The 25,387-nt window shown below is 39.8% G+C and overlaps 1 protein-coding gene across 2 annotated transcripts in view; it reads left to right on the top strand.

Moving 5' to 3' along the window:
• The window catches only part of LOC309489887 (protein FAM163B-like), a 36,661-nt gene extending 11,948 nt beyond the window's left edge, over positions 1-24,713 (top strand). For both annotated transcript variants that reach the window (XM_082158839.1, XM_082158838.1), the window contains exons 2-3: positions 20,368-20,483; positions 22,828-24,713. In XM_082158839.1, coding sequence (XP_082014965.1) covers positions 20,391-20,483; positions 22,828-23,280 — 546 coding nt within the window. In that variant the 5' untranslated portion in view covers positions 20,368-20,390 and the 3' untranslated portion in view covers positions 23,281-24,713. The remainder of the gene's footprint in view (positions 1-20,367; positions 20,484-22,827) is intronic.
• Positions 24,714-25,387: the final 674 nt, after the last annotated feature.

Raw genomic sequence — 25,387 nt, 5'->3', positions numbered from 1 at the left:
GTTAGCCTGGGGACTTCCTCGAGTGTGAAGGTAGTGTCTACGGACGCCTCCACCTTGGGATGGGGAGCACTGCTCAAGGGCAGACCGTTCTTCGGCCAATGGTCAGAACGGGAGAAGCTTCTACACATAAACTGCCTCGAAATGTTGGCAGTAGACAACGCACTGAAAACCTGCACAGGCTGACAGAACGCCTCCTGGTGTGGGCTCAGCGCAACCTGCTCTCGCCGAGAGCAGCGCATGTGCCAGGGCTCCTGAACGTAGGACCGGACAGACTGTCCAGAAACAATGTTCCGACAGGCGAATGGCCTCTACACCCACAGACAGTCCAGCTGCTGTGGAAGAAATTCGGCAGAGCGGAAGTAGATCTGTTCGCGTCTCAAGAAAACGCTCACTGTCTGGAATTTTTCTCCAAGAGCAGGGACGCGCTGGCTCACGTATGGCCCCGCCGCCCGCTCTATGCCTTTCCTCCCGTCTTTCTCCTGCCTCAGGTGATAGAACGGATCAGAGAAGGATACTCAGTGCTACTCGTAGCGCCGTTCTGGAAAAACCAACCCTGGTTCCCAGTTCTGATGCAGCTAGCAAGCACTGCCCCATGGCCAGTGCCAGTGAGGAGGGACCTCCTCTCTCAGGCCAAGGGCTCGTTTTGGCATCCGCGCCCAGAGCTGTGGTCCCTTCATGTTTGGGCCATCAACGGGTACCCGCTGACCTCCCCAAGCGGAGTGTTAAACACGATCACGCAGGCTAGAGCTCCGTCTATGCGACGTCTCTATTCCTCGAAATGGTCAGTGTTCTCCAGCTGATGCACAGCTCGTGGCGTGTCGCCCCTAGACTGTGGGGTGACGGAGGTTCTCTCCTTCCTACAAGAGCTGTTGGACAAGGGCAGGACCCCTTCCACGCTCAAAGTGTATGTGGCGGCCATAGCAGCGTTCTCAAAAACAACGCTGGGTCAGTCAGTAGGAAGGAACGATTTAGTCATCGTCTTCCTTAGAGGAGCTAAGAGACTGAATCCTCCCAGGCCTCCCTCAGTCCCTGTATGGAACCTTTCTACAGTGCTGGAAGCCATGAAAGGTGACCCATTCGAGCCTTTACAGACGATTGATCTTAAACACCTGTCTTTCAAGACAGTGTTTCTTCTGGCTCTCGCTTCAGTGAAGCGCACAGGGGACTTACACGCGCTCTCAGTAAGCGCGACGTGTATGGAGTTTGGGCCTAATGACTCAAGAGTTATACTCAAACCTAAGCACGGTTATGTTCCAAAATTCCTCAACACACCGTTTAGGGCGCAGGTCATTCCCTGTCAGCCTTACCGGTCTCTGACGAGGAAGGAGACGCAAGCTTCCTTTGCCCAGTCAGAGCATTAAGAGCTTATGTGTCTCGCACGTCTGTTTTCAGACAGACAGAGCAGCTCTTTGTTTTCACTCTACGTACGTTCTAAGGGACTTGCCGTGTCGAAACAGAGCCTATCCAGTTGGATAGTTGATGCTATAGCGCTGGCTTATACCTCTAAGGGCTTACAGTGCCCATTTGGAGTCAGAGCACACTCCACGAGAGGCGTGGCCTCGTCGTGGGCTTGGTCTAGTGGGATTGCCTTGCAAGATATCTGTATGGCGGCAGGCTGGGCCTCCCCGTCTACATTTATAAGGTTTTATAACCTAGAGGTTCCCGCCTTGCAGGCTAAGCTGCTTTCGGTCTAAAATCGGTACTGTCTGCCCTGATGTGTTCGGGCCAGAATACTGAAACTGCTTGAGCAAATGCTCGCTGTTGGATCGCGTAGCTCTATGGGCAGTGTGTAAGACCCACTATATTCGTCAGTCCAGGCCGGGGGTCGCCCTGACTGTACGACACATCATCAGTATAACTGCTCCTTATAAGATGTTATATTATTACAGGAATGATGCTATTCTAGCCACTCTTTCCTGGGCTCTCTGTGAGTCCATTATGATCATGTACTATATGAGCCCGGGCACTTGCCCTTGGGACTTTGGTGCTGGATCTTAGCATGCACGGCGTTTTACACTGTTTCCCCTAGCGTAAGATTTACGCAGTACGAGAGTACCTCTCGTAAGAGAACGTACTCGGTTACTAACGTAACCTCGGTTCTCTCTAGAGAGGAAACGAGTACTGCGTATCTTGCCGTGCCTGCACACGCTCTGGTTCGCTTCGGCGATGAAAAACCAGTGAGCTAGCCTCTCGAAGCTATGTTTATAGCCCTAGACCACGCCCATTCTGGCGGGACGTGACGTATTGGGCGCGAAGCGCCCCCATTGGAGCTGACGTCACGAGTGGGCCTTATCGATAGGCTGCTGCAGTTGCCGCAGGGCAGCCAATAGGCGCACAAGCCGTCTCGCCTGTGTCTGCATGCTGCCGCAACGCGTTTTACATTATTTCAAAATTAAGGATAATTTTTTGGCTTCAGTATCTCGCGGAAAAGAGATTTTCCCCTAGCGTAAGATTTACGCAGTACTCGTTTCCTCTCTAGAGAGAACCGAGGTTACGTTAGTAACCGAGTACGTTTTATTGCACTTACGGCACATTTTAAAGCAGCTTTTGCCTTCTAGTTATTTACACACAGACTTGGTCAGGGGTAAAATAGTTTGTCTTCCTGTTAAGTCTGACATGACCTATAAAAAATGTAATTAATCTTTCAATTTAATCGGTTAGCAAACCTGTGTTTGTGTTGTTGAGGTTTTCTTTTGTATGCAGTTCAATGAACGTTTTAGTTAAGGTTTCATACAGTTTAATGAATCATTCAATTCCTGCATTGTGAAAATTATGAAACACACTCTCTATGGTTGTCTTTCCATGCAAAATGTCTCTCTTTGGTATGTTTAAACGATGAAGGATATTAAGGGGTGTGACGTGCTGTATGAATTACGTAAGGTTCTGGTGGTGTACTTGACATTCTCGCTATTATACATATTGCTAACATACACATACTATAATGCTAACATACTCATAATATAACATGCTAACATACATTATATTAATATAAACATATTAAATATGACAACATCCATACTGCTAACATATACATACTGTAACAACATACTAACATACATACTGTTAACATACACACATTGTAACATTAATGTTAACAAACACATACTGTAACAACATGCTAACATGCATCCTGTTAACATACACATACTGTAACATGTTAACACACATTCTGTAACATGGTAATATCCATACTACTAACATACACATACTGTAACAACATGCTAACATGCATCATGCTAACACACACACTGTAACAACATGCTAACATGCACCCTGCTATCATACACTGTAACAATATGATAACATGTATCCTGCTAACATAGACATGCTGTAACATGTTAACATCCATACTACTTAACATACACACTGTAACAACATGCTAACATGCATCATGCTAACATTAACATACACATTCCACAACATGCTAACATCTATACTACTAACATACACATACTGTAACATGCTAACATGCATCATGCTAACATTAACATACACATTCCACAACATGCTAACATCTATACTACTAACATACACATACTGTAACATGCTAACATGAGCCCTGTTAACATAGACATACTGTAACATGTATACTGTAACATACTGTGTAATGCTAACATGCCTACTGCTAACATACTTACTGTAACAACATTCATTAACATGCATAATGCAACACACAGGTTAACATTTAGCAAGCTTGCACAAATGATGCAACACAACAAAAGTATATTGTAACAGACAGTTAATTGTTGTAACGTACAACTAAATCATATAAAAGATTATAACAAACAACTGCCAATCATCTCAAGATAATCAAGTTTTTTAGGAATCCTCTGAAACAATGTTAAAATAGCTATTGAGTGAAGTTGTGGTGGTACACAGATAAACAGCAATTTCTTACTTTTACAAAATGTATACACGTATCTGAAGCAGAATCATGCAAGCGTCTGCCTGTACTCAGTTTTGTGGTTGCATTAATAATGTGGCCAAAAGAATACTTTATTTTGGATGCTGGTGCTGGTGTCCACATCAGACCTCTAAACTAGCCTAACCATCATGACTACCTTGGTCAACCAGCTTCATCAGGCTGGAGTCTGTTGACTAACTCCATCAACTACGTTTTCACTGTCTCTCAGCATGACCAAGCAAGATCAGCACCAAACAGGCACTGACTAGCATAAACCAGCCTGAGCCAGAATGAAAATGTATGCAGGTGGTCTTTTCAGCAGTGTGGCACATCCATATTCAAGCCTCTTTGTGCATGCAGTCCAGATGTATTGTTCTGGAAGTGTACTTGATGCCACGTCAAGTCAAAATGGATCGGGGTCACAATCTTATCACATGTGCAGAAATGAACGACCTTTGTTGCAGGTTTATGTTTCCACATTCATGTCCCCTGTCAGATTGTGTTATCATGCTGTCACATGAATGGACTTGCCTGTGTGCCCTGTCATGCGTCAGTGGAAAATGCCTTCTCATTATTCCCCATGGCACATCACAGAGAAATGTGCAAACTTCTGTGTCAAGATCTGTTAAGTCACTTTCACATGATTCACACCAGGGCTTCAATGCACCTTTGACCTCCACTTGAAAAGTATTGCAGATAGTGTCACTGGGATTTTATGAATTTGCTAGCAAGAAAGTGTGATTGTAAAGAAGGAAAATAGTGTCCCTGTCCCAAATGGCACACTTCATGTGCACTTGAGGTTTTGTGGACTTATAAGGGCCGCCATGTGTGCATGTCCGTCAAGTCCACGAGACCGTAGGGTGTCCCATTTGTCATGTTCGGTTTCAGAAGGGTGCTTGCGAGTGCCCCCTTCTTCCCGACTGTCAAAGCGCCAATACTTCACGAAAGTGTGAACTCGGAGGAAGATCGCGAGGGCTTAGGGATATATTTGGGACAGGGCCAGTGAAATCAAACTGTAATCTGTATTTGTTTCTGATTTGGGTCTGTTTGGCACGTGTTTTAGTTCAGTTTCCTGTGTTTCAGTTCATTTCTATGGTTTCTCGTTGATTTGATTATCATGTGCACCTGTTATTCATTTCGTTGTTTGGTTTGTGTGTATTTAAGCTCTGTGTTTCTTTCAGTTCTTTGTCCGTTCAGTTACTGGTTATTCTGTTCACGTTTTGCCTTGTGTGTTTTGTTTGTTAGTGTTCAAGTTTAATAAATCTATATATAATATAATTATTTTGCCTGTAAATTCTACCCTTAAAATGTGTTATATAAAACATAATCATGTCTATTTTTAATGTCCATTTTTTTATAATCTAGTGACTTGAAAAATATGACTTCATTTTATTGGATATTATTATTTTTTTATTTTTTGGATCTTGATGCTTTGAACGAACACCAAAAGACATGATTATTCATATCAAGGGAATGATTAGTCTGGCGTCAGTACAAAACCAACTTCATGTTATGTAACACTAGAGTGATTGAAACCTACAAGAAAGATTGATACATTATAAATATGACTGGATCTGTTTAAAGCCTTTGTAAAATGTCAGATATATTCATGATGTGCACATCATTTGAATTCAATATTAACTACCTATAGATACACTGTGCTAACAGCAGACACTCATGGCATGGTGCCAAAACTAGTCAGCAATGCATGAAAATGAAAATTATTGGCAGAAAAAAAATGTTTTAGACCCAGTGGGCTGAAACCCAAAAGTGCTTCAAAGGTCTTTTTGCTTTTGTGTGGAATAACTATCTGTGGAAGCCTGTTTTCACCTCCAAGTAATGCAAAATAAAATAGGTAATTGTGAAAAAATAAATAAGAAGGATCGCTTGTGCAAAAGAAGTACTGTCATGTTTTCAGTTTGTGTTTTGATCTGTTTTTCTGTCCGGTTCATGTTTGAGTTTCGTTGTTCATCCTCTTGTGTGTTAATTAGGTCAGTTCTCTGTTATCTCTCTGTTTGTCACTATGGTTACTAATTGATTTGAGTATTCTGTTCAGGTGTGTCTTGTCTATTATCTCGTTTGCCCATGCATTTAAGCCCTCTGTTTCAGTCAGTCCCTTGTCTAGCATTTTTACAGTTCTTTGTGATAGGTGGTTGTATGTTTTTTTGTTTATGTATTGAATTAAAGTCTCCTATATCTCCTTCGTCATGCGCTTGATTATTTTTAAAAACATATATATTATGGATTATACTTACGTACAAATTGAAAATAATGTTTTCAGACACTTAACTGAATGTTATTTGCAATTAAATGAAAATGTATAATAGTTGCAATTAATTGAGCTTTTCAACCCACTTAAGTACATATTTATATGTAATTTCTAAATTATTTTTATTGTCTTTGAAATTTACAGCTGAATGCACTGAAATTTACAGTCGATTGTACTTACAAGCATTAATGGTGAACAAATGCATTTAAATATAATTAAGTATATTTGTAATTTAACATTTGTAACTTTAGTTAAAGCACACCTTTTTTTCTTTTCTTTTTCAGACTTCCATAATCAATTCTTGTAATGTCTTATATGATGTATAAATATATTTTTTACATGAAAATCCTTCAATTGGTGTGACTTTTCAACAACATATACTAGGGATGCTAACGATTAATGATAATAATTTCGCTAAAACTTATGGACGGTCAATTAAGCAAGGTCATCATTAGAAGGCGTAGTTTTGAGGCGTGAAAACAAGTCCAACAGACACACAAGAAAAAAAGAAGCGAGAGCACCATAGTTACATATAAGTGTATTAATGTCTTCAAGCCATGCAATGGATTAGGTATAGGCTAGCCGTTTATTTCGCTGCATAATTAACCAAGGGTCCAAAAAAAACACTCCAGACATGTAATTTTACTGAACATAAGAACTTATTGTGTAAACTCCACAATAAAAGTACATAGAATAAAGAACAAGTAATAAGATCCTGGTGGATGAGTGATGATCTTCCAGAGCTGTTTCAGCTTTAGATCCTATTCTATGGCCCACAGTAAATCAAGACCTTTCAATCTGAGCGATCGATCCAATCCAAGCGTGCTCCAGCTGTAAAACAGTGTCCGATTGGCCTCTACACATCGTCCCCAGACCTTTCAATCTGAGCGATCGATCCAATCCAAGCGTGCTCCAGCTGTAAAACAGTGTCCGATTGGCCTCTACACATCGTCCCCACTATATCCAACTGCATCATGATTGCGACACGATTGGATCCTGGAAGTCCTATAGCTTTAGCCAAGCAGCATGTCACTCTGTGATCTACGTATTATCTTATGTTGTGCTTGGGCTCATTCAAGACCACCTGCATTAAATAAAGATATGGGATCTACTATGGTTTACTAATGATTCACGACATCACAAACAAAAACATGGTGCAAAAGCATCATGCGTATACTGTTTACACGTGCGTCTCCGCTGCTTTTTCATGCAAAAACTTTGTATAGTGTGGTCTCTAACTGAAAGAAATATGTTTGTTGTTTTCTGCTAGTTGAGACCTTTTCAACGATATATGATACAGGTGTATCCGTACTATGATTTTATAATAAAGCACTTCTATTATGTCAGCGCACTTAAGTGATGGTCATATTCACTATATTCACTATAAAGCCAAGCTTCTAAACTTTAAAATGACACCTATTTTGCGTTGGTTAAACAAGTGGTTGTTAAATATTGTGATAACTTAGACCGCATTTACACTGCAGGTCTTAATACCCATTTCCGATTTGTTGACTATATCCAATTTTTTTGACAACCAGCTTACATCTTCTTTTAAAAGTGACCCATATTCAATTTACACTGTACTCTTGGTAAAATAACCAAAGGTTGACGTACTGACACTAAAAAGGCCGAAAGGGAAGTAAAAATGACACAATTTACAATGGATTTAAATGAAATGTTGATCTCTCTGCATCATCTTTAAAGGTCAGCAAACCATTGGTCTCTTAACACAAAGAAAAAAGAGGAGAGTTGTACGCTTTTTCAATGCCGTATGACTCGCATTGACAGGGGAATATCCAGTCTGTCCACTTACATGGCAGAAGCAAATGTACATAACAGATTCAGATTTATTTCCACATATGAATGAGGCCTTAAATCGATCTAAAAATATCGGAATCCATGTGTTTTTTCCTGTTTACACGTTTGGGGGTCACATCCGATCTGTGCCACATGGGAGGAAAAAATTGGAATTGGGTCACTTGAACCATGTAATGCAAATGTTGCCTTTATAACTCCCCCACTTTGGATCTTAGATGTTAAGGTTAACAATTTACATTCCTACTATATAAGTTTTAACCGTTTTTAATAAGTTATTTAAAAACGTGTAGTTATGCATGTTGTTGATTAATGTCATTCTGGCTTTAAACAAACTATTTCAAACATAGATCTTGCTGTTTTGACACTATTATGCTGTGCAGAAAACAGAACACAGCCACCTCAAAATACTTTTAAAATTGTTTTTTGGATGATATAAAAGCACACCAGGCCTTACACATGGGACCGACTGGTGTATGTGTGTATGTTCTTTAAAGGTGCAGTAAGCAATTTCTGAGAAACGCTGTAAAAAGTGGATCGGACCGAGCAGCACAACACACTTATAGTCAAGGGGGCGTGTCCACTCATGATGGGGAGGAGAGAGAGCCAATCAGAAGTAGAGGGCGTGTCCACTCATGATGGGGGAGGAGAGAGAGCCAATCAGCAGTAGGGGGTGTGTCAACTCATGATGGGGGAGGAGAGAGAGTGAGCAAGAGTGAGATTTGAAGAAAGAGAGATGGCTGAGAGACATTACAAAAGAGAAAAGGTCAGAGGAATAGCAATGGAAAAGAAGGTTAATGATCAGGCAAGAGCTTTAGGACCTGTGTTAATATTAGAAAAGCTTTCCAGTGGAGAGACCGAAGCGGGAAGGCCTGAAAACCGCTAGTAAGAGCTGTGCAGGTAAACCTCACTCCCCTGGCCTCAAGAGGTGCGAGAGCAACTGACTGTAGAGGCTGCGGTCTTGTTAGTACGCCTGCCTCCCATGCTGGAAATCATTATCTAGTCTCATGTATACTTCATTTAGCCAAGGCTGCAAAGCCGATTCCGTGTTACAAAAATGTTAGACCTATCACTTCTGCTACTAAAGGTTGCTTAATTTGCTTTATTAATAATATTCCTGATCAGTTTCATTTCCTCAGCATCCCAGATAGCTTAGAAGAACTCGATATTGCGACAGAAACTTTTGACTCTCTCTTTTCCAGCACTTTAGACACAGTTGCTCCTTTGCGCTTAAAGAAGATTAAAGAAAATTGCCTTCTAGTCCAATGCCGTGGTACAACGAGCACACTCGGGCCCTTAAGAGAGCAGCCAGAAAAATGGAGCGCAACTGGAAGAAAACAAAACTTCTTTACTTACAAGATTGATAATATCAGGGAGAAAATTATAACTACGTCTACTACAGCAGTGGTTCTCAATTCCAGTCCTCGGGACCCGCTGCTCTGCACATTTTGTATGTCTCCCTTATTTAACACACCTGAACCAGATCATCAGCTCATCAGGAGAGACTCCATGAACTGAACTGAGTGTGTCAGATAAGAGAGACATACAAAATGTGCAGAGCAAGGGGTCCCCGAGGACTGGAATTGAGAACCACTGTACTACAGTATCGCATCAGGCAGTGCATTGTAGTGTCCCTGAGGAAAAATTCGATTAATTCATTGCTATAGGAGAGGAAGAATTTTCTAAACTTGTTAAATCATCTAAATCGACAACATGTATGTTAGACCCTATTACGACTAAGCTATTGAAAGAGATGTTTCCAGAGGTCATAGATCCTCTTCTTAAAGGGACACCAGGCAAGTCTGAGTGTTTTTTCTCTACGAAGCTCCCCTAGTCTCTGGTAGTAAATGCTTTCAAACACTCTGTCGTAAAAACGAACTGTTGTCCCTCCCCCTTCGCCACGAGCAACCCAGCTGAGCAGAGGAACAGGCTATTTCAAAACCAGTTATGTCTACCGAGGCAAGTAAAGCAATATTTTCTTTCCAACTGATGGCGATTTTTTTTTGTGTGTGTTGTCATGCATACTAGTATTTTTACCGGGAACGAACGATATGAACGAGGCGAACTACTGCTTTCGCGTTTGTTTTTGGGAGAGTGGGCATGAGCATAAAATATATATATATCGGAGGCTAATATTTGTCTAAAGTTATATTAGCAAGGTCTATAAGTTCATCTGGTAGAATGACGGTTTACCTTTGCTTGTCTAAGAAAACATCAGAATGTTTTTTCTAGCTCGATCATGATATGTGCAACATGTTTATTGCCTATTATCAGACGCGTTGACTTAGTGACATAAAATAAAAGTGTAAGTTACACAAATAAAACCGACAGAGGAACGGCCAAACAACTACAGAAATCAAACGTGTTTGCTAATGACAATGCTAACATCAAAGTTATAGTATCTAGCGTACTAGTAAGCCCGTAACAGACAGCGATCATAATAAAAACCTTTACAGACAATGGCAAACATCCTGAGGTCACAATTACTTGAAATTTAAATATTAAACACAGTTTATTCCAAAGATACTTACAAGAGCAAGAGCAGGACCAGCATCCGTTTTGCAGGCTTCTGTTTCTCTCAGTTCTCCCCATTCTGAAAAAGCCGGTCCGATATTTACTCGAGTCTGACTTCTTGCTCGGTCAGTCTCCCGTTTCCTCTTTCGTTGGTCCTCCGACAAAGATTTCCTAGCTTTCTGCTTCTTTTTTACAGGCTCAGCCATAACTCAATCTATCGTTGCCCTTTGCTTATAGCTAGCCGGTGCTTGAATGGGGACGTGTACGTGTGCAGTGCCGTCAAGCAATTCGTTACATCGCGAGATCTGGTATCACGCGATACTTCCTGACGGCGAGGCCGCCGACCCGCCGGCCTAAAGTTGCAAGTGAATGTTTTCTGCTCTCGGGCACCAGGGGGGTGCGAAACCACCAACATTCAACCCAAAATAAGTAATATAACCATTCCACTGACTCCGAAGCTGTTCAGATAAGGTTAAAAAGTTACCTAGAGCACCTTTAATATCATTAATTCATCTTTGTCATTAGGATACGTACCAAAAACTTTTAAGCTGGCTATGATTAAACTTGATCCTACAGAATTAGTCAATTACAGGCCGATCTCAAATCTACCTTTTCTGTCAAAGATACTAGAAAAGGCAGTATCCTCACAACTATGTTCCTTTTTAGAAAGAAATTATATCTGCAAGGATTTCCAGTCAGGATTTAGACCGTACCATAGTACCGAGACAGCTCTCATTAGAGTCACAAATGATTTGCTCTTATCATTCGATCGTGATTGTATCTCTCTATTGGTGTTACTCGATCTTAGTGCTGCATTTGATACTATTGACCACAACATTCTTTTAAATAGACTAGAAAATTATGTTGGCATTAGTGGAATTGCATTAGCATGGTTTAAATCATATTTATCTGACTGTTATCAGTTTGTAGCAGTAAATGAAGAGATGTCTTATCGATCACAAGTTCAGTATGGCGTACCACAAGGCTCAGTACTAGGACCGTTGCTTTTCACTCTGTACATGCTACCCTTGGGAGATATCATTAGGAAGCATGGAATTAGTTTTCACTGTTATGCTGATGATAATCAGCTCTATATTTCTTCACGCCCTGACGAAACTTACCAATTCACAAAATTAACGGAATGCATAGCTGATATGAAAAAAAAGATGGATGACAAGTAATTTCCTAATACTTAATTCTGAAAAAACAGAGATTCTAATTATTGGACAAAAAACTTCCTCAAGTAATAACCTAGAATACTGTCTAACACTTGATGGCTGCTCTGTCAAACCTTCGTCGTCGTTTAGGAACCTGGGTGTGCTCTTTGATACCAATCTTTCATTAGAAAGTCACGTTTCTAGCATCTGTAAAACCGCATTCTTCCATCTTAAAAATATATCTAAATTACGTCATATGCTCTCATTGACAAATGCAGAACAATTAGTTCATGCGTTCATGACATCAAGGCTAGATTATTGTAATGCTCTCATGGGTGGTTGCCCTGCACGCTTAATAAACAAACTACAGCTGGTCCAAAACGCAGCAGCTCGAGTTCTTACCAGAACCAGGAAGTATGACCATATTAGCCCTGTTCTGTCAACACTGCACTGGCTCCCTATTAAACATTGTATAAACTGTAAAATATTGCTGATTACTTACAAAGCACTAAATGGTTTAGCTCCACAGTACTTGAGCGAGCTCTTAACGCATTATAGTCCTTCACGTCTATTGCGATCTCAAAATTCCGGCCAGTTGATAATACCTAGAATATCAAAATCGACTGCTGGCGGTAGATCCTTTTCCTATTTAGCACCAAAACTTTGGAACAGTCTTCCAAACATTGTCTGGGAAGCAGACACACTCGGTGATACTTCGAGCACAGTTTCATGTTGTGTCGAGCCTTCTTAGTGTTTTAAAAATAGCGATTTTGATGCTACCATAGAAGTGCCCCAAGAACTCCCATTCAAAAGGCATTTTGACCGAAAAACGAAAATACGGTCAATCTTAAAAGTGGCGTTTCCATTCTAATTATGCTTTTACATGAAAGTTTGACTCGGGTAGATTAACAAAAAAGAGCATAGGTTCAATTTTGGCGAGAATTACCCTTTCATTTTGGCCCCTTTCTCTTTCTTTTAATAAAATGGTGTTCTAAGTTCAAATTGCTTGAACTTTGACTAGTACATTGCAAGGATGATTTCTGTGGTCGGCTGTGTATATTAGTGTTCTTCTGAGTGTGTGTTTGCACACATGCTGTAATTAAAGCTACATGTGATGAATGTGTTGTGATGTGGCAACATATTCTTCATACCGTGATCTAATTTAGCTGTCCCCATGGGAGGTTTGGGAGGCAGACTGCACCACACTAATGGATGTTTGCCTTCATTGAATTACAGTGACGTGTGCACATGAACAATGTGCGTAAATGCTGTGTTTTATATAGGCTACCTGCTTGACATTTCTTTTCAATTGACCCTTTTTAATCACTGAGTCCCAGTAGTACTGATCTTTATTGGTCAAAGGCCATAAACAAGTCAGTCAATAGGGGGTCAATGACAAATAAGAGTGTCTACAAAAATCTTTTAAGCATCTAGTTGATTTTTTTTTTTAAAAACAATAAGTTTCGACACAAGTGTACACATCTTAATCATTATTTTCCAAAAAGTTATATATTTATAGTTATATTTATGTATAAATTATTTATAGATACACTACAGTTCAGACGTATGGGGTTTCATGGTCGTCAAGGCTGCATTTATTTGATAAACGGTGAGCTGTTGATTTTATTTTGGAAGAAGTGCAAGAATGACTGGCAGAGGTCTACTGAGTGTGGGAGGGTTGGTAAGTTTACTGACTACAGAAAACAGTGTTTTAGGTTGAGAGGATGTATTACTAATAAGAGTAGAGTAGTAACTAGAGCGTGCAGTATTTAAAGCAAATTTGTATAACTGAATATAATTATGGTCCTTGTAAACAGTAAGATGCACAGTCAAACCGGTTTTCCTGGAAAGGCGTTCAAGGTGATGACCAGCAGTTTTCAGATTGCTGAGGTAAACCAGGGAGAAGTGTGTGTGTAGAAGGCACAAATCTACTTTTAAGAGGGGCGTGTAAATCAAGAGCTGTGGATATAGAGGTATTATATTTGATAAGGATCTAGTGTGTTCAGTGATGTCAGAGAGATGTGTGTGTACAGATTCAGAAAACAGTAATGGATTAACAGAATTGAGGTTACGGTTAGGTTATGGTGGATTTCACCCTAAGGCGGGGAAGAGGCATTTCACAGTTCGATGAAGAGGTGATCAGACAGTCCAATCTGAGAACCAAGCACGGAAATATTACAATATTACTTGCAAATCAAGTCATGAGAGCCCATACACAAAAGAAATATATTTTAAATATATTTTCAGTATATATTTTGGAATATATGCAAATATTTGAAATTGGCCCAATAAATATATTTAACACTTAACATCATATATTTTTGTTATATTTCAGAATATATTTCAATGTATTTTTTCTGTATGGGTCTCCAAAAGTGTCAAAATATATTTGGCATATATTCCAAATACATTGAAATATATTCTGAAATATAACAAAAATATATGATGTTAAGTGTGAAATATATTTATTGGGCCAATTTCAAATATTTGCATATATTCCAAAATATATACTGAAAATATATTTCAAATATATTTCTTTTGTGTATGGGAGTCCATGGTCCTCTTTATGACATCATTTTCTGTTTTGTGTTTTTTCTGCATATTTCTGCACGACCAACGCTTTTCACATATTAATATTAAGCAGTTGTGCAAATAATAATGAAAATGTATGCCAAACTACTTAAAATGATTTCCTTTTAAAGATTTATTTTCTTCTTCATTATGTTATCAGTTGTATCACCCTCGCCAACCCCCCAAAAAACTAAATTAATTTTAATTCAGAAATTAAGAACGTCATAGAAAAGGTATATTAAAATCATTGTTCAGTTTGAATGAATCGCATTGTTAATTAACTGATTTTTGAATCAGGACACAAAAAAGAAGAGCGTCCTGTCTTTGACCCAGGGGTTATCGACTGATTTCTCCTGTAGCCTAAAATCAAAAAATCTGCTCTGACGCATTATTGATGTTCTCTTCTAGCTGCCTTTTTCACAATCAAATGAAAACCAACAGTCCTGTTTCATTTCCAACCCAGATCGATTGATTGCATTCAGCCACTAGACGAATCAGATTACAAAGGCCTAATTTGATTTTTGTGAGCAGGTACGAACTACTCGAGGACAGCTCAGCTGATTGGTCAGGACAGATGCCTCTCAAAATTAAAACACAAAAAGCCTAGAAGCCGAAAGAAAGTCAAATTTTCTTAATCAAGGCAGTCGAAGAGGAGATGTGTCTTCTCATCCCATCAGGACACTATCATTAGAGAAGAGTACATAACTCCCCTCAGTATTCAGGGACATAATGTTTCCGTTCTGTTCTTTTCTTAATAGTCTTGGAGCTAAATTCAACTAGGAGTTTGATGGAGGTCCATGTCAGTGCCCAGTGGAGGGAAGATAGATGAAGCTCATTACAGTTGCCATTGCCATTACACAAGATTACTTTGTTTTTGTCACTTCGCACCTGAATTACACACTATTACAGCTAGTCTTATTTAAACGTAACAAATGTTAGAGTTTTTTTTTTCAAGTACATTTCACACATGACATTAAGTAAAGTTTACTGAACTAAGTAAAGTCAAATTAACAAAGTGAATAGGTACATAACAAAAACTTCAACAACATAAATTATTTTAAATGTCCAATATAACTAAACATTCAAGAGACCATATAATGATATTTTAGTCCTTATTGTGTTTATTGGGTGTTATAGGATTGTACTGGGAACATTTAAATTTACTCAGACTCATGTCGTTCCAAACACATAAGACTTTCGTTGATCTTTGAATAACAAATGAAGATGAAATCCATTGACAGTCCAAACAACTACCACTTTAATACATTAAAAAGTTCATAAAGAGATCGGAAAACTAATCCATATGAATTGAGCAGTTTAGTCCAAATTTTCTGAAAAAACATGATCACTTTATGTGATGAACAGATTGAATTTAGGCTTTTATTCACATATAAACATTGATCTGCAAACAAACAGAAGCTCAACCGTACTTGCTTGATGCACGAAAACAAACCTCACTGGTTCTTGTTGAAGCTCAAACTTGCTGCATAACACGAGAATGAACCTCATTGGTTCTTGCTGAAGCTCAAACGTGCTGCATAACACGAGAATGAACCTCATTGGTTCTTGCAGAAGCTCAAACGTGCTGCGTAACACGAGAATGAACCTCATTGGTTCTTGCTGAAGCTCAAACGTGCTGCGTAACACGAGAATGAACCTCATTGGTTCTTGCAGAAGCTCAAACGTGCTGCGTAACACGAGAATGAACCTCATTGGTTCTTGCAGAAGCTCAAACGTGCTGCGTAACACGAGAATGAACCTCATTGGTTCTTGCTGAAGCTCAAACGTGCTGCGTAACACGAGAATGAACCTCATTGGTTCTTGCAGAAGCTCAAACGTGCTGCGTAACACGAGAATGAACCTCATTGGTTCTTGCAGAAGCTCAAACGTGCTGCGTAACATGAGAATGAACCTCATTGGTTCTTGCTGAAGCTCAAACGTGCTGCGTAACACGAGAATGAACCTCATTGGTTCTTGCAGAAGCTCAAAGGTGCTGCGTAACACGATAATGAACCTCATTGGTTCTTGCTGAAGCTCAAACGTGATGCGTAACACGAAAATGAACCTCATTGGTTCTTGCTGAAGCTCAAACGTGCTGCGTAACACGAGAATGAACCTCATTGGTTCTTGCAGAAGCTCAAACGTGCTGCGTAACACGAGAATGAACCTCATTGGTTCTTGCAGAAGCTCAAACGTGCTGCGTAACACGAGAATGAACCTCATTGGTTCTTGCAGAAGCTCAAAGGTGCTGCGTAACACGAGAATGAACCTCATTGGTTCTTGCAGAAGCTCAAAGGTGCTGCGTAACACGATAATGAACCTCATTGGTTCTTGCTGAAGCTCAAACGTGATGCGTAACACGAAAATGAACCTCATTGGTTTTTGCTGAAGCTCAAACGTGCTGCGTAACACGAGAATGAACCTCATTGGTTCTTGCAGAAGCTCAAACGTGCTGCGTAACACGAGAATGAACCTCATTGGTTCTTGCTGAAGCTCAAACGTGCTGCGTAACACGAGAATGAACCTCATTGGTTCTTGCTGAAGCTCAAACGTGCTGCGTAACACGAGAATGAACCTCATTGGTTCTTGCTGAAGCTCAAACGTGCTGCGTAACACGAGAATGAACCTCATTGGTTCTGGCTAAAGCTCAAACATGCTGCGTAACACGAGAATGAACCTCATTGGTTCTTGCTGAAGCTCAAACGTGCTGCGTAACACGAGAATGAACCTCATTAGTTCTTGCTGAAGCTCAAACGTGCTGCGTAACACGAGAATTAACCTCATTGGTTCTTGCTGAAGCTCAAACGTGCTGCGTAACACGAGAATGAACCTCATTGGTTCTGGCTAAAGCTCAAACATGCTGCGTAACACAAGAATGAACCTCATTGGTTCTTGCAGAAGCTCAAACGTGCTGCGTAACACAAGAATGAACCTCATTGGTTCTTGCTGAAGCTCAAACGTGATGCGTAACACGAGAATGAACCTCATTGGTTCTTTTTGAAGCTCAAACGTGCTGTGTAACACGATAATGAACCTCATTGGTTCTTGCAGAAGCTCAAACGTGTTGCGTAACACGAAAATGAACCACATTGGTTCTTGCCGAAGCTCAAACGTGCTGCGTAACACGAGAATGAACCTCATTGGTTCTTGCAGAAGCTCAAACGTGCTGCGTAACACGAGAATGAACCTCATTGGTTCTTGCAGAAGCTCAAAGGTGCTGCGTAACACGAGAATGAACCTCATTGGTTCTTGCTGAAGCTCAAACGTGATGCGTAACACGAAAATGAACCTCATTGGTTCTTGCTGAAGCTCAAACGTGCTGCGTAACACGAGAATGAACCTCATTGGTTCTTGCAGAAGCTCAAACGTGCTGCGTAACACGAGAATGAACCTCATTGGTTCTTGCTGAAGCTCAAACGTGCTGTGTAACACGATAATGAACCTCATTGGTTCTTGCAGAAGCTCAAACGTGCTGCGTAACACGAAAATGAACCACATTGGTTCTTGCTGAAGCTCAAACGTGCTGCGTAACACGAGAATGAACCTCATTGGTTCTTGCAGAAGCTCAAACGTGCTGCGTAACACGAGAATGAACCTCATTGGTTCTTGCAGAAGCTCAAAGGTGCTGCGTAACACGAGAATGAACCTCATTGGTTCTTGCAGAAGCTCAAAGGTGCTGCGTAACACGATAATGAACCTCATTGGTTCTTGCTGAAGCTCAAACGTGATGCGTAACACGAAAATGAACCTCATTGGTTCTTGCTGAAGCTCAAACGTGCTGCGTAACACGAGAATGAACCTCATTGGTTCTTGCAGAAGCTCAAACGTGCTGCGTAACACGAGAATGAACCTCATTGGTTCTTGCTGAAGCTCAAACGTGCTGCGTAACACGAGAATGAACCTCATTGGTTCTTGCTGAAGCTCAAACGTGCTGCGTAACACGAGAATGAACCTCATTGGTTCTGGCTAAAGCTCAAACATGCTGCGTAACACGAGAATGAACCTCATTGGTTCTTGCTGAAGCTCAAACGTGCTGCGTAACACGAGAATGAACCTCATTAGTTCTTGCTGAAGCTCAAACGTGCTGCGTAACACGAGAATGAACCTCATTAGTTCTTGCTGAAGCTCAAACGTGCTGCGTAACACGAGAATGAACCTCATTGGTTCTTGCAGAAGCTCAAACGTGCTGCGTAACACAAGAATGAACCTCATTGGTTCTTGCTGAAGCTCAAACGTGATGCGTAACACGAGAATGAACCTCATTGGTTCTTGAAAGTCAAGCAAGATTGAGCTTCTGTTTACCACAACTGACGTGTGCGTTGATGTGAATAAAAGCCTAAATTAAATATTTTCATCATATAAAGCGATTGTGTATCTTCAGAAACTTTGGACTAACCCGCTCCATTCATATGGATTAATTTTATGATATCTATAAACTTTTTGAAGTGTCAAAGTGGTAGTTGCGTAGGTTGTCAATGGAGGGACAGAAACCTCTCAGTGTTTCGACATTAGGGTGAGTGATGAATTTTTTTTCCATTTTTGGATGAACTAATCCTTTAACATGCTTTAATGTTCAAAAAACAGATGTACAGTGTTTTTCACATATACTGTACATTATTGCAACACCTCTATTCCCCGTCTGTCTGAAACGCGCTGTTTTCTACAAAGGCCTGGCCTTTTGTTACAGTCAGTAAGCCAATCCTTTCAACCCATTTCCACTCCTCTCTTAACATGTGAAGGCATACATGTTATTTTACATCCTTCAGGGAGACAAACTGTTCAATTCTCAAAGGACAGTGACATTTGACCAAGGCTTTTGGGGTCAGTTGACCTTGTCCATTGAGCAGTACATCTCCTATATCCTCCAGCTGCTGTTCCTTCTCTTTCATGTCTAAAGGAGTGTTGGCTTGACCTGGGGTCCAGTCAGAGCTAATTTCACTCAAGGACTGGCCAACATTGATGCTTATTATTCTGGCACCCAAAAACAAAATAAAACTGTCTACTTAGAAAGGGTCCATCCAGACTGACATGGGAATTTTTTATGTGATTTTTAGGGGCTGATCTGAAATGAATATCACATAGTGTAATAATTATGTACCAGTCTTCATCAAAATTCATTGAAACATCAAATGAAAGGTTTTCCAGGAGCCCCAAATATAAATGTTTAAAAACCCATTTATACTGTGTGAAAGAAAGAAAAAATGAAATAGTTTCTGAAATTAATTGAATAATTGTATAATTGCCTTTTAACTGTTGAAACGCATCATCAAGGTCTGTGAAAGGGCTCCATGAGAAGGTGTTGTCAATAATTTGATAACAGGCTAGTTAAAGTAGATCTGCAGCTCATCGGGGCCCCCTACTGGTGTGGGGCTCTGGGCAAATGTATGTCTAGTGTACGGTTCATGTGAACGCCTGTACAGTCTGCAGTGGTTTTGAAAGCAATCCAGACTAAGTTGCAGAAGTGAACCGCTATTAAAGACGTATTTAATTTGCTTTTTAAAGTATAGTGATGGGTGTTTTAAAAGGAATTGTAATTTCAATTCCAAATGGTGTGTGAGGGCATCAGCGTCTTTGTACTATGATCAGTCCCTTCTGCTTGGTGGTAGTGTAATATTTAGGGATCTAGGATCTCTTGCATCTTGTTCTATTCCTTTGAACAATACATTTAACCTGAAGGATTTTCCTATTCTACTGTAGAATATGCAAAATGATGACTTTAAGATCACTTTAAAATACCATCACTTTATCTTTGTTTATTGACATTCTATACTGACTGTTGTCCTTTTTATCAGTCTTCTTGGTCCAAGGGTATCTCTCCATCATTTCCTGTTCTTTTGACCTTCATTATCGCTCCTAGGGTGACTGTGGTCTCTCTTTTCCTCACATTTGTTCTGCCCATTCACATTCATCCCTGTGCGGTGATGATTCTGGCATTCAAAACATTGGTGCAGGGAAACATTTCTCACGCTGAAATGTCCATAAAATTCACCCGACACATTTGATTGAAGCTGATGGAGTTCAGTCGCACACACTGTGGCCGTATGGAGGGTTACCTTTGATCGTAGGCAAGTTTTGTACAGGCATTTGTCGGTAACCTAATTCTGATTACCTTTCTCTCTTTGTTTTTGTGTTTTTAGGGTGTTGATGGAGAGCCTTTCGAATGACAGCCGGGACAGTGGTAATCACAGGTGGAATTCTAGCTACAGTAATCTTACTGTGCATTATCGCTGTACTGTGTTACTGTAGGCTGCAGGTGAGACTCTCTCTTGCTGCCATTTTGCTTCTGTGTCTGTTTTTCCCAGTCTGTCTTGTAGGTATAATGCTGTGTTTTGGTACTTTCTCTTCCTTTAGGAAGTAGTGACATGGTCTTCTTTTTCTGTAGTTCTTGTTAGATCTCATCCTGTTTTCTGTAAAGAATGCGTCTGCTTGTCACAAACACTAACGTCACATCAGAATTGAAAAGTCAGGGAGCATTATGTTTTTCAGATATATTGTTTTTGTCATTTGAATTGACACTGAAACAGTTTGCAGTAAAATTGACCAAGTTATATATTCAGAAATAATCTCATAGTGGGAAACAGTGACCAATTTATGTATAAATGAAATTCAGATGGAACTTTGTGCAAGTTTTTTTCACTCTTTGTAATGCAATTCAGTTGCAAGAACCGTTTAAAAGTTTGGTGTCAGTAAGATTTTTTTTAAATAAACCTAAACTTTTTTCAGCAAGGACACATTAAGGTGATCAGAAGTGACAGTAAATATATTTCTAATGTTACAAAAGATTTCTATATTTTAAAAAAATTCTGTTATTTTGAACTTTCTATTGTAAAATGGTTACAGTTTCCACAAAAATATTGAGCAGCACAACAGATTTCAACATTTATAATAATAATAAATGTTTGTTGAGCAGAAAATCATCATATTAGAATGATTTCTGAAGGATCATGTGATTGAAGACTGGAGTAACTTTCCAAAACTTGAGAAGTACTAAATTTCCAAAAGGGCAGAAAACAATTGCATTTTTGACCCACTTAAACTAAAGTAATTTTATAATTCTGTTGTTTTTGGTTAAAGTCTTCTGCTGAATGACATATGACAAGCATTTATGGTCATCTAAAATATACTTTTTACTCTTTCCCATAAAATGAAAGTCAATTGGGTCCTAAACAATTTAAATTGGATATTTGGGTGAACTTTGCCTTTAATTCTTTAAAATTTTACATATATACTGTTAAATGTTACTGTTATAAGTTATTTTGTAGAATTAACCCTTAAACGTATACCTCGGGTCATTATCGACCTGGGACATCATTCACTCATTGATTTTTTTTTAAATAGACATCAACCTTAGCATTCCTCAATCTATTCATGACAAACAATATAACAAGAAAAGAAAAAAAGAAAACTGTTTTCTTATACATTTTTGTAAAAACTGTATAGGGTCACACTAGTGACCTGAGGTATGTAATAGTGTAAGTACATTTTTTTTCTGCACAACAATAATTGAATCTTTGATAACTGAATAAGTGCAATTCACCTTTATTCCATAATTTCGAATACACAATGATGAAGTGATGTTTCACTCATATTTACTGCAGGCATAAAACAAAAGAATAGGAAGTATCATCAGCGAAACTTGACAATGACATGGCTCAGCGATTTACTGCAGAGAAAGTTACAATGACCCCTGTTACAATCAAATATTAGTATCACTGATGGTGGATCTAGTGAAGAAGCTGTCAGCGATCAAAATATTGATTTTGAAAATGTTGAAAATTATAGTTTTGAGGATATGTTTGAGATCGTGATTATGAGTCAGATGCTGGGAAATGTACTGGGAAATGAGCTCTGGCAAGGACAGCGATGATGGTATAAAACATCTGCTCAAATTGAACCCTTCTAATCTCAAAAGGTAACAAATTATGCTTTATTTTATTCTTTTGTCATTGCTATTTAGATATCAATGGGGTTTAATATATTGTGGCAGTTAGAGATCCATCCATGTTAGATATAGATCCGGGTTGCTAAAGACCCAAATATGGAATATTATACCATGGTCTGGGTGAATACTCGATTCTGATTGGCTGCAGGGTGTCCATTAAAAAGTGATAAAGGACACCTAGTAAAGGAGTTCTGGTGAAACTGACTGTTTACCGTTCGAAATTAATAAATAAATGCGCTGGCTACATCAGCTGTGAGTAACCATAGCAACAGGCAGTAAACTGAAGGGTTCTACGAGCTGAGCGGACTATAAATATCTCCGGTTGCTAAATAAACCATCAGGCGTAACCAGGGAAACCAAGTTATTGTTTGTAAAAACTTTAGATTTCGATTGTAAAACTAATTAAAATATAAACTAATGTTTTAAAAATGTGTTATTTGGCAAGTGACCATGGTATAAGCGGGTTAATGCCCTTCGAGGTGTCCATTGTCAGGTATTAATGGACTTCGGGCGGAGGCAACCCTCGACGTCGTCCATTAATACCTGACAATGGACACCTCGTCGGGCATTAACCCTTGCATGATTAGTGAAATATTCATGCATTAAAGGGTGAAAATGTGAAGCTGACTCTCTCTCTCTCTTTGCACCCCTCTAGTACTATTGCTGTAAGAAGGAAGAGTCGGAGTCAGAGGAGGAGGAGCCTGACTTCGCCGTCACGTCTCGTCTGCCGCCGGTGCATTCAAATCACAACATCCTGGCGGCCACTGTCCCCACGGCAACCACCCCCAATGGGCCCGCCCTCTTCACGCCCCCGCCGGCACGAAAACTGACACGCTCGCAGACGTACTGTCCGTCCTGTACGCATTACGACCTGCCATTTTACCTGCAGCAGCCCGAAGGCCTGCGAAATGGTGGCGAACGTATTAGCTACCGCAGCGTGCTTCAGCAGGATTTGGGGATGCCCACCCCGCTGCCCACTTCTCTGCCCGCCCCGCTGCCCACCCAGCTGCCGATGCCGCTACCCAACTACCACAAACTAAACCTCAGCCGCTCAGTCACCATGAGGGAGATGTTCACGCGAAGCTGCAGCATTAGCACCGATGTGTAGCCAGCCATCCGAACGGTTTATGCTAGATGCTAACGGCTAACTGCGTCAACAGACTCAATTCTCATTGAAAAACATAATTCAGCATTCAAGCTCTTGCACTTGCCTGCATAAAAACAATGTCCTCTGGTAAACTCCCAGAGTGCCGAGCTTTCAGGAAGACAGCCCAGTGTGTTTGTGCGTAACTGGGAACTATAAAGGCAGAAATGGGGTGAGAGCAGAGATTCGGAGCCCCTCTCCCTCCCTCACCCCCTCTGCTTCACTCCTGAATCCCTTTTTTTCTGTTTTCAGTAATTGAAAAGAAGATTCAGAAAATAAAGACACAATGGGAAACTTTTCAATATACAGTCTGAATTGAAACTTTTGTATTGTTCATTCATGTAGCTCGAGATGTTTTAGCTGGATATTCACTGATATAGCCGTGGACTTTGTTTTAACAAACCAACACATACAGGACAACTTACAAAAAGCCCTAAGCGGCTGCAATAACACTGCTAGATCAAAATGTGACATCGGCAAACAACATGATGTAGGCGTTTGATTTTGAGGTAACGTATGGGATGAGAGGCATTATTTTTTACTGACAAAAGTTACTGAGTTACCGTGCGTGATTCTAGGTATTAATAGATGTTTTCACGATTACAAACTTTCTTCTGTTTTGGATGTTTAAATTATTTGTTCTTCTTTATTCACATTTCTCCTATCTGAAAAGGTTCAGATTTTTGCTTTACCTGCATTGACATGTTATGATTTCCACTGAATTTGTTTTTGTTTGTTTTTTACAAATCTGGATGTGAGACGGATACAAAGGCTGATTTGATTTCATGGGCTACAATTGCTCTTTCTAAACGCTGCTTGTTGGACTATGAAGAGAACATCTTCAGCCAGAAGGGGTTTCTCTCCCTCTCTCTCTCTCTCTCTCTCTCTACTGGTCATGCTTACAGAGGCGTCAATTAGCCTATTTCCTGCGTAGTTGATGTGAAAACAAGTGGGGCGTTGCACCGACTTCCTTTTTTTTTAATAATGACGGTGATTATCAAGAATATTTGTTCTGTTTCTAGTTTTGAAAGTGATCTTCTTCTCTCTCTGGGTGTGTAGCCGCACACTACAGCCCTGCAGGTGACATTGACTTTTGTGATGATCACCATGTGCTTGTGTTGTGATTTCAATTCTCTCTCCTAGCTCTTCTTTCACTCATTGGGTCCCTTTTCAATCTCACACTGTCTCTCTCTCATACGCGCACACATACACGTTTCAGTGCCTGTTAATACCAACTGTATTATTATTATCATTATTTCTGAATTGTTTTTGCATCACTACTTTATCACAGTATTTTTGTTTCAGAAATAGGTCAATAATATTGTTTCTTGTTCTAAAGTGATGCCGAAATGTTCCTGTAATTGATAATACAATTAAGAATACTGTGGACAATAAATTGGTTGAAAACTTTTTGCCATGTTTTAAAGTTGAAAATGAAGTGAAATTCATAGTTCATTTATAACCTACATTATATGGTATTTCCTAGACAACCTGTTGGATCATTTTGTGATTCCAGTTGGAATATGTATATATTATATGTATGTAATATACCTGTAATACTCTCAACTTTGTTGCAGCGGTATACGAAAATGGTTTCGTACGAAAAAAAAATTCCACCATGGTATATAGATGATAAGATATGATTTTGGTGAAAATCAGACAAATGGTCTAAGAGAAGTTTGAAAAAGTCTTTTTTTAAAGAAAAACAAAATGGCGGACAGGAAGTTCAATCGACTATGACAAAATTGGTATCTATGTTCTCGGCATGACCCAACTACTAAGACCAGATTCATTACAATAGGCTGATTTAATCATTAGAATTTTTGGAAATTTCATTATAACTTTTGACCACAAAGTGGCACTGCCCTGACACTTTAAGTGCATGGTCACGATGACACCTGCCAAGTTTCACATCGATACTCAAATGCGCTAATCCGCAAAATGAAAAAGGCCCAAAAAGGCTGATATGGGAAAATTGGGTATTGTTCAACTCGGCATGCTGCACTGAATCTAAGAGGATTTTAAAAATAAATTAACCATTACAATTAAAAACCGTCAACTGCCCCTGTTT

Source organism: Leuciscus leuciscus (assembly GCF_965113295.1).
Source record: "Leuciscus leuciscus genome assembly, chromosome: 24".
NCBI lineage: Eukaryota > Metazoa > Chordata > Actinopteri > Cypriniformes > Leuciscidae > Leuciscus > Leuciscus leuciscus.
The sequence above is the reverse complement of the archived record's forward strand: the minus strand, read 5'-3'. Positions and strand labels throughout refer to the sequence as shown.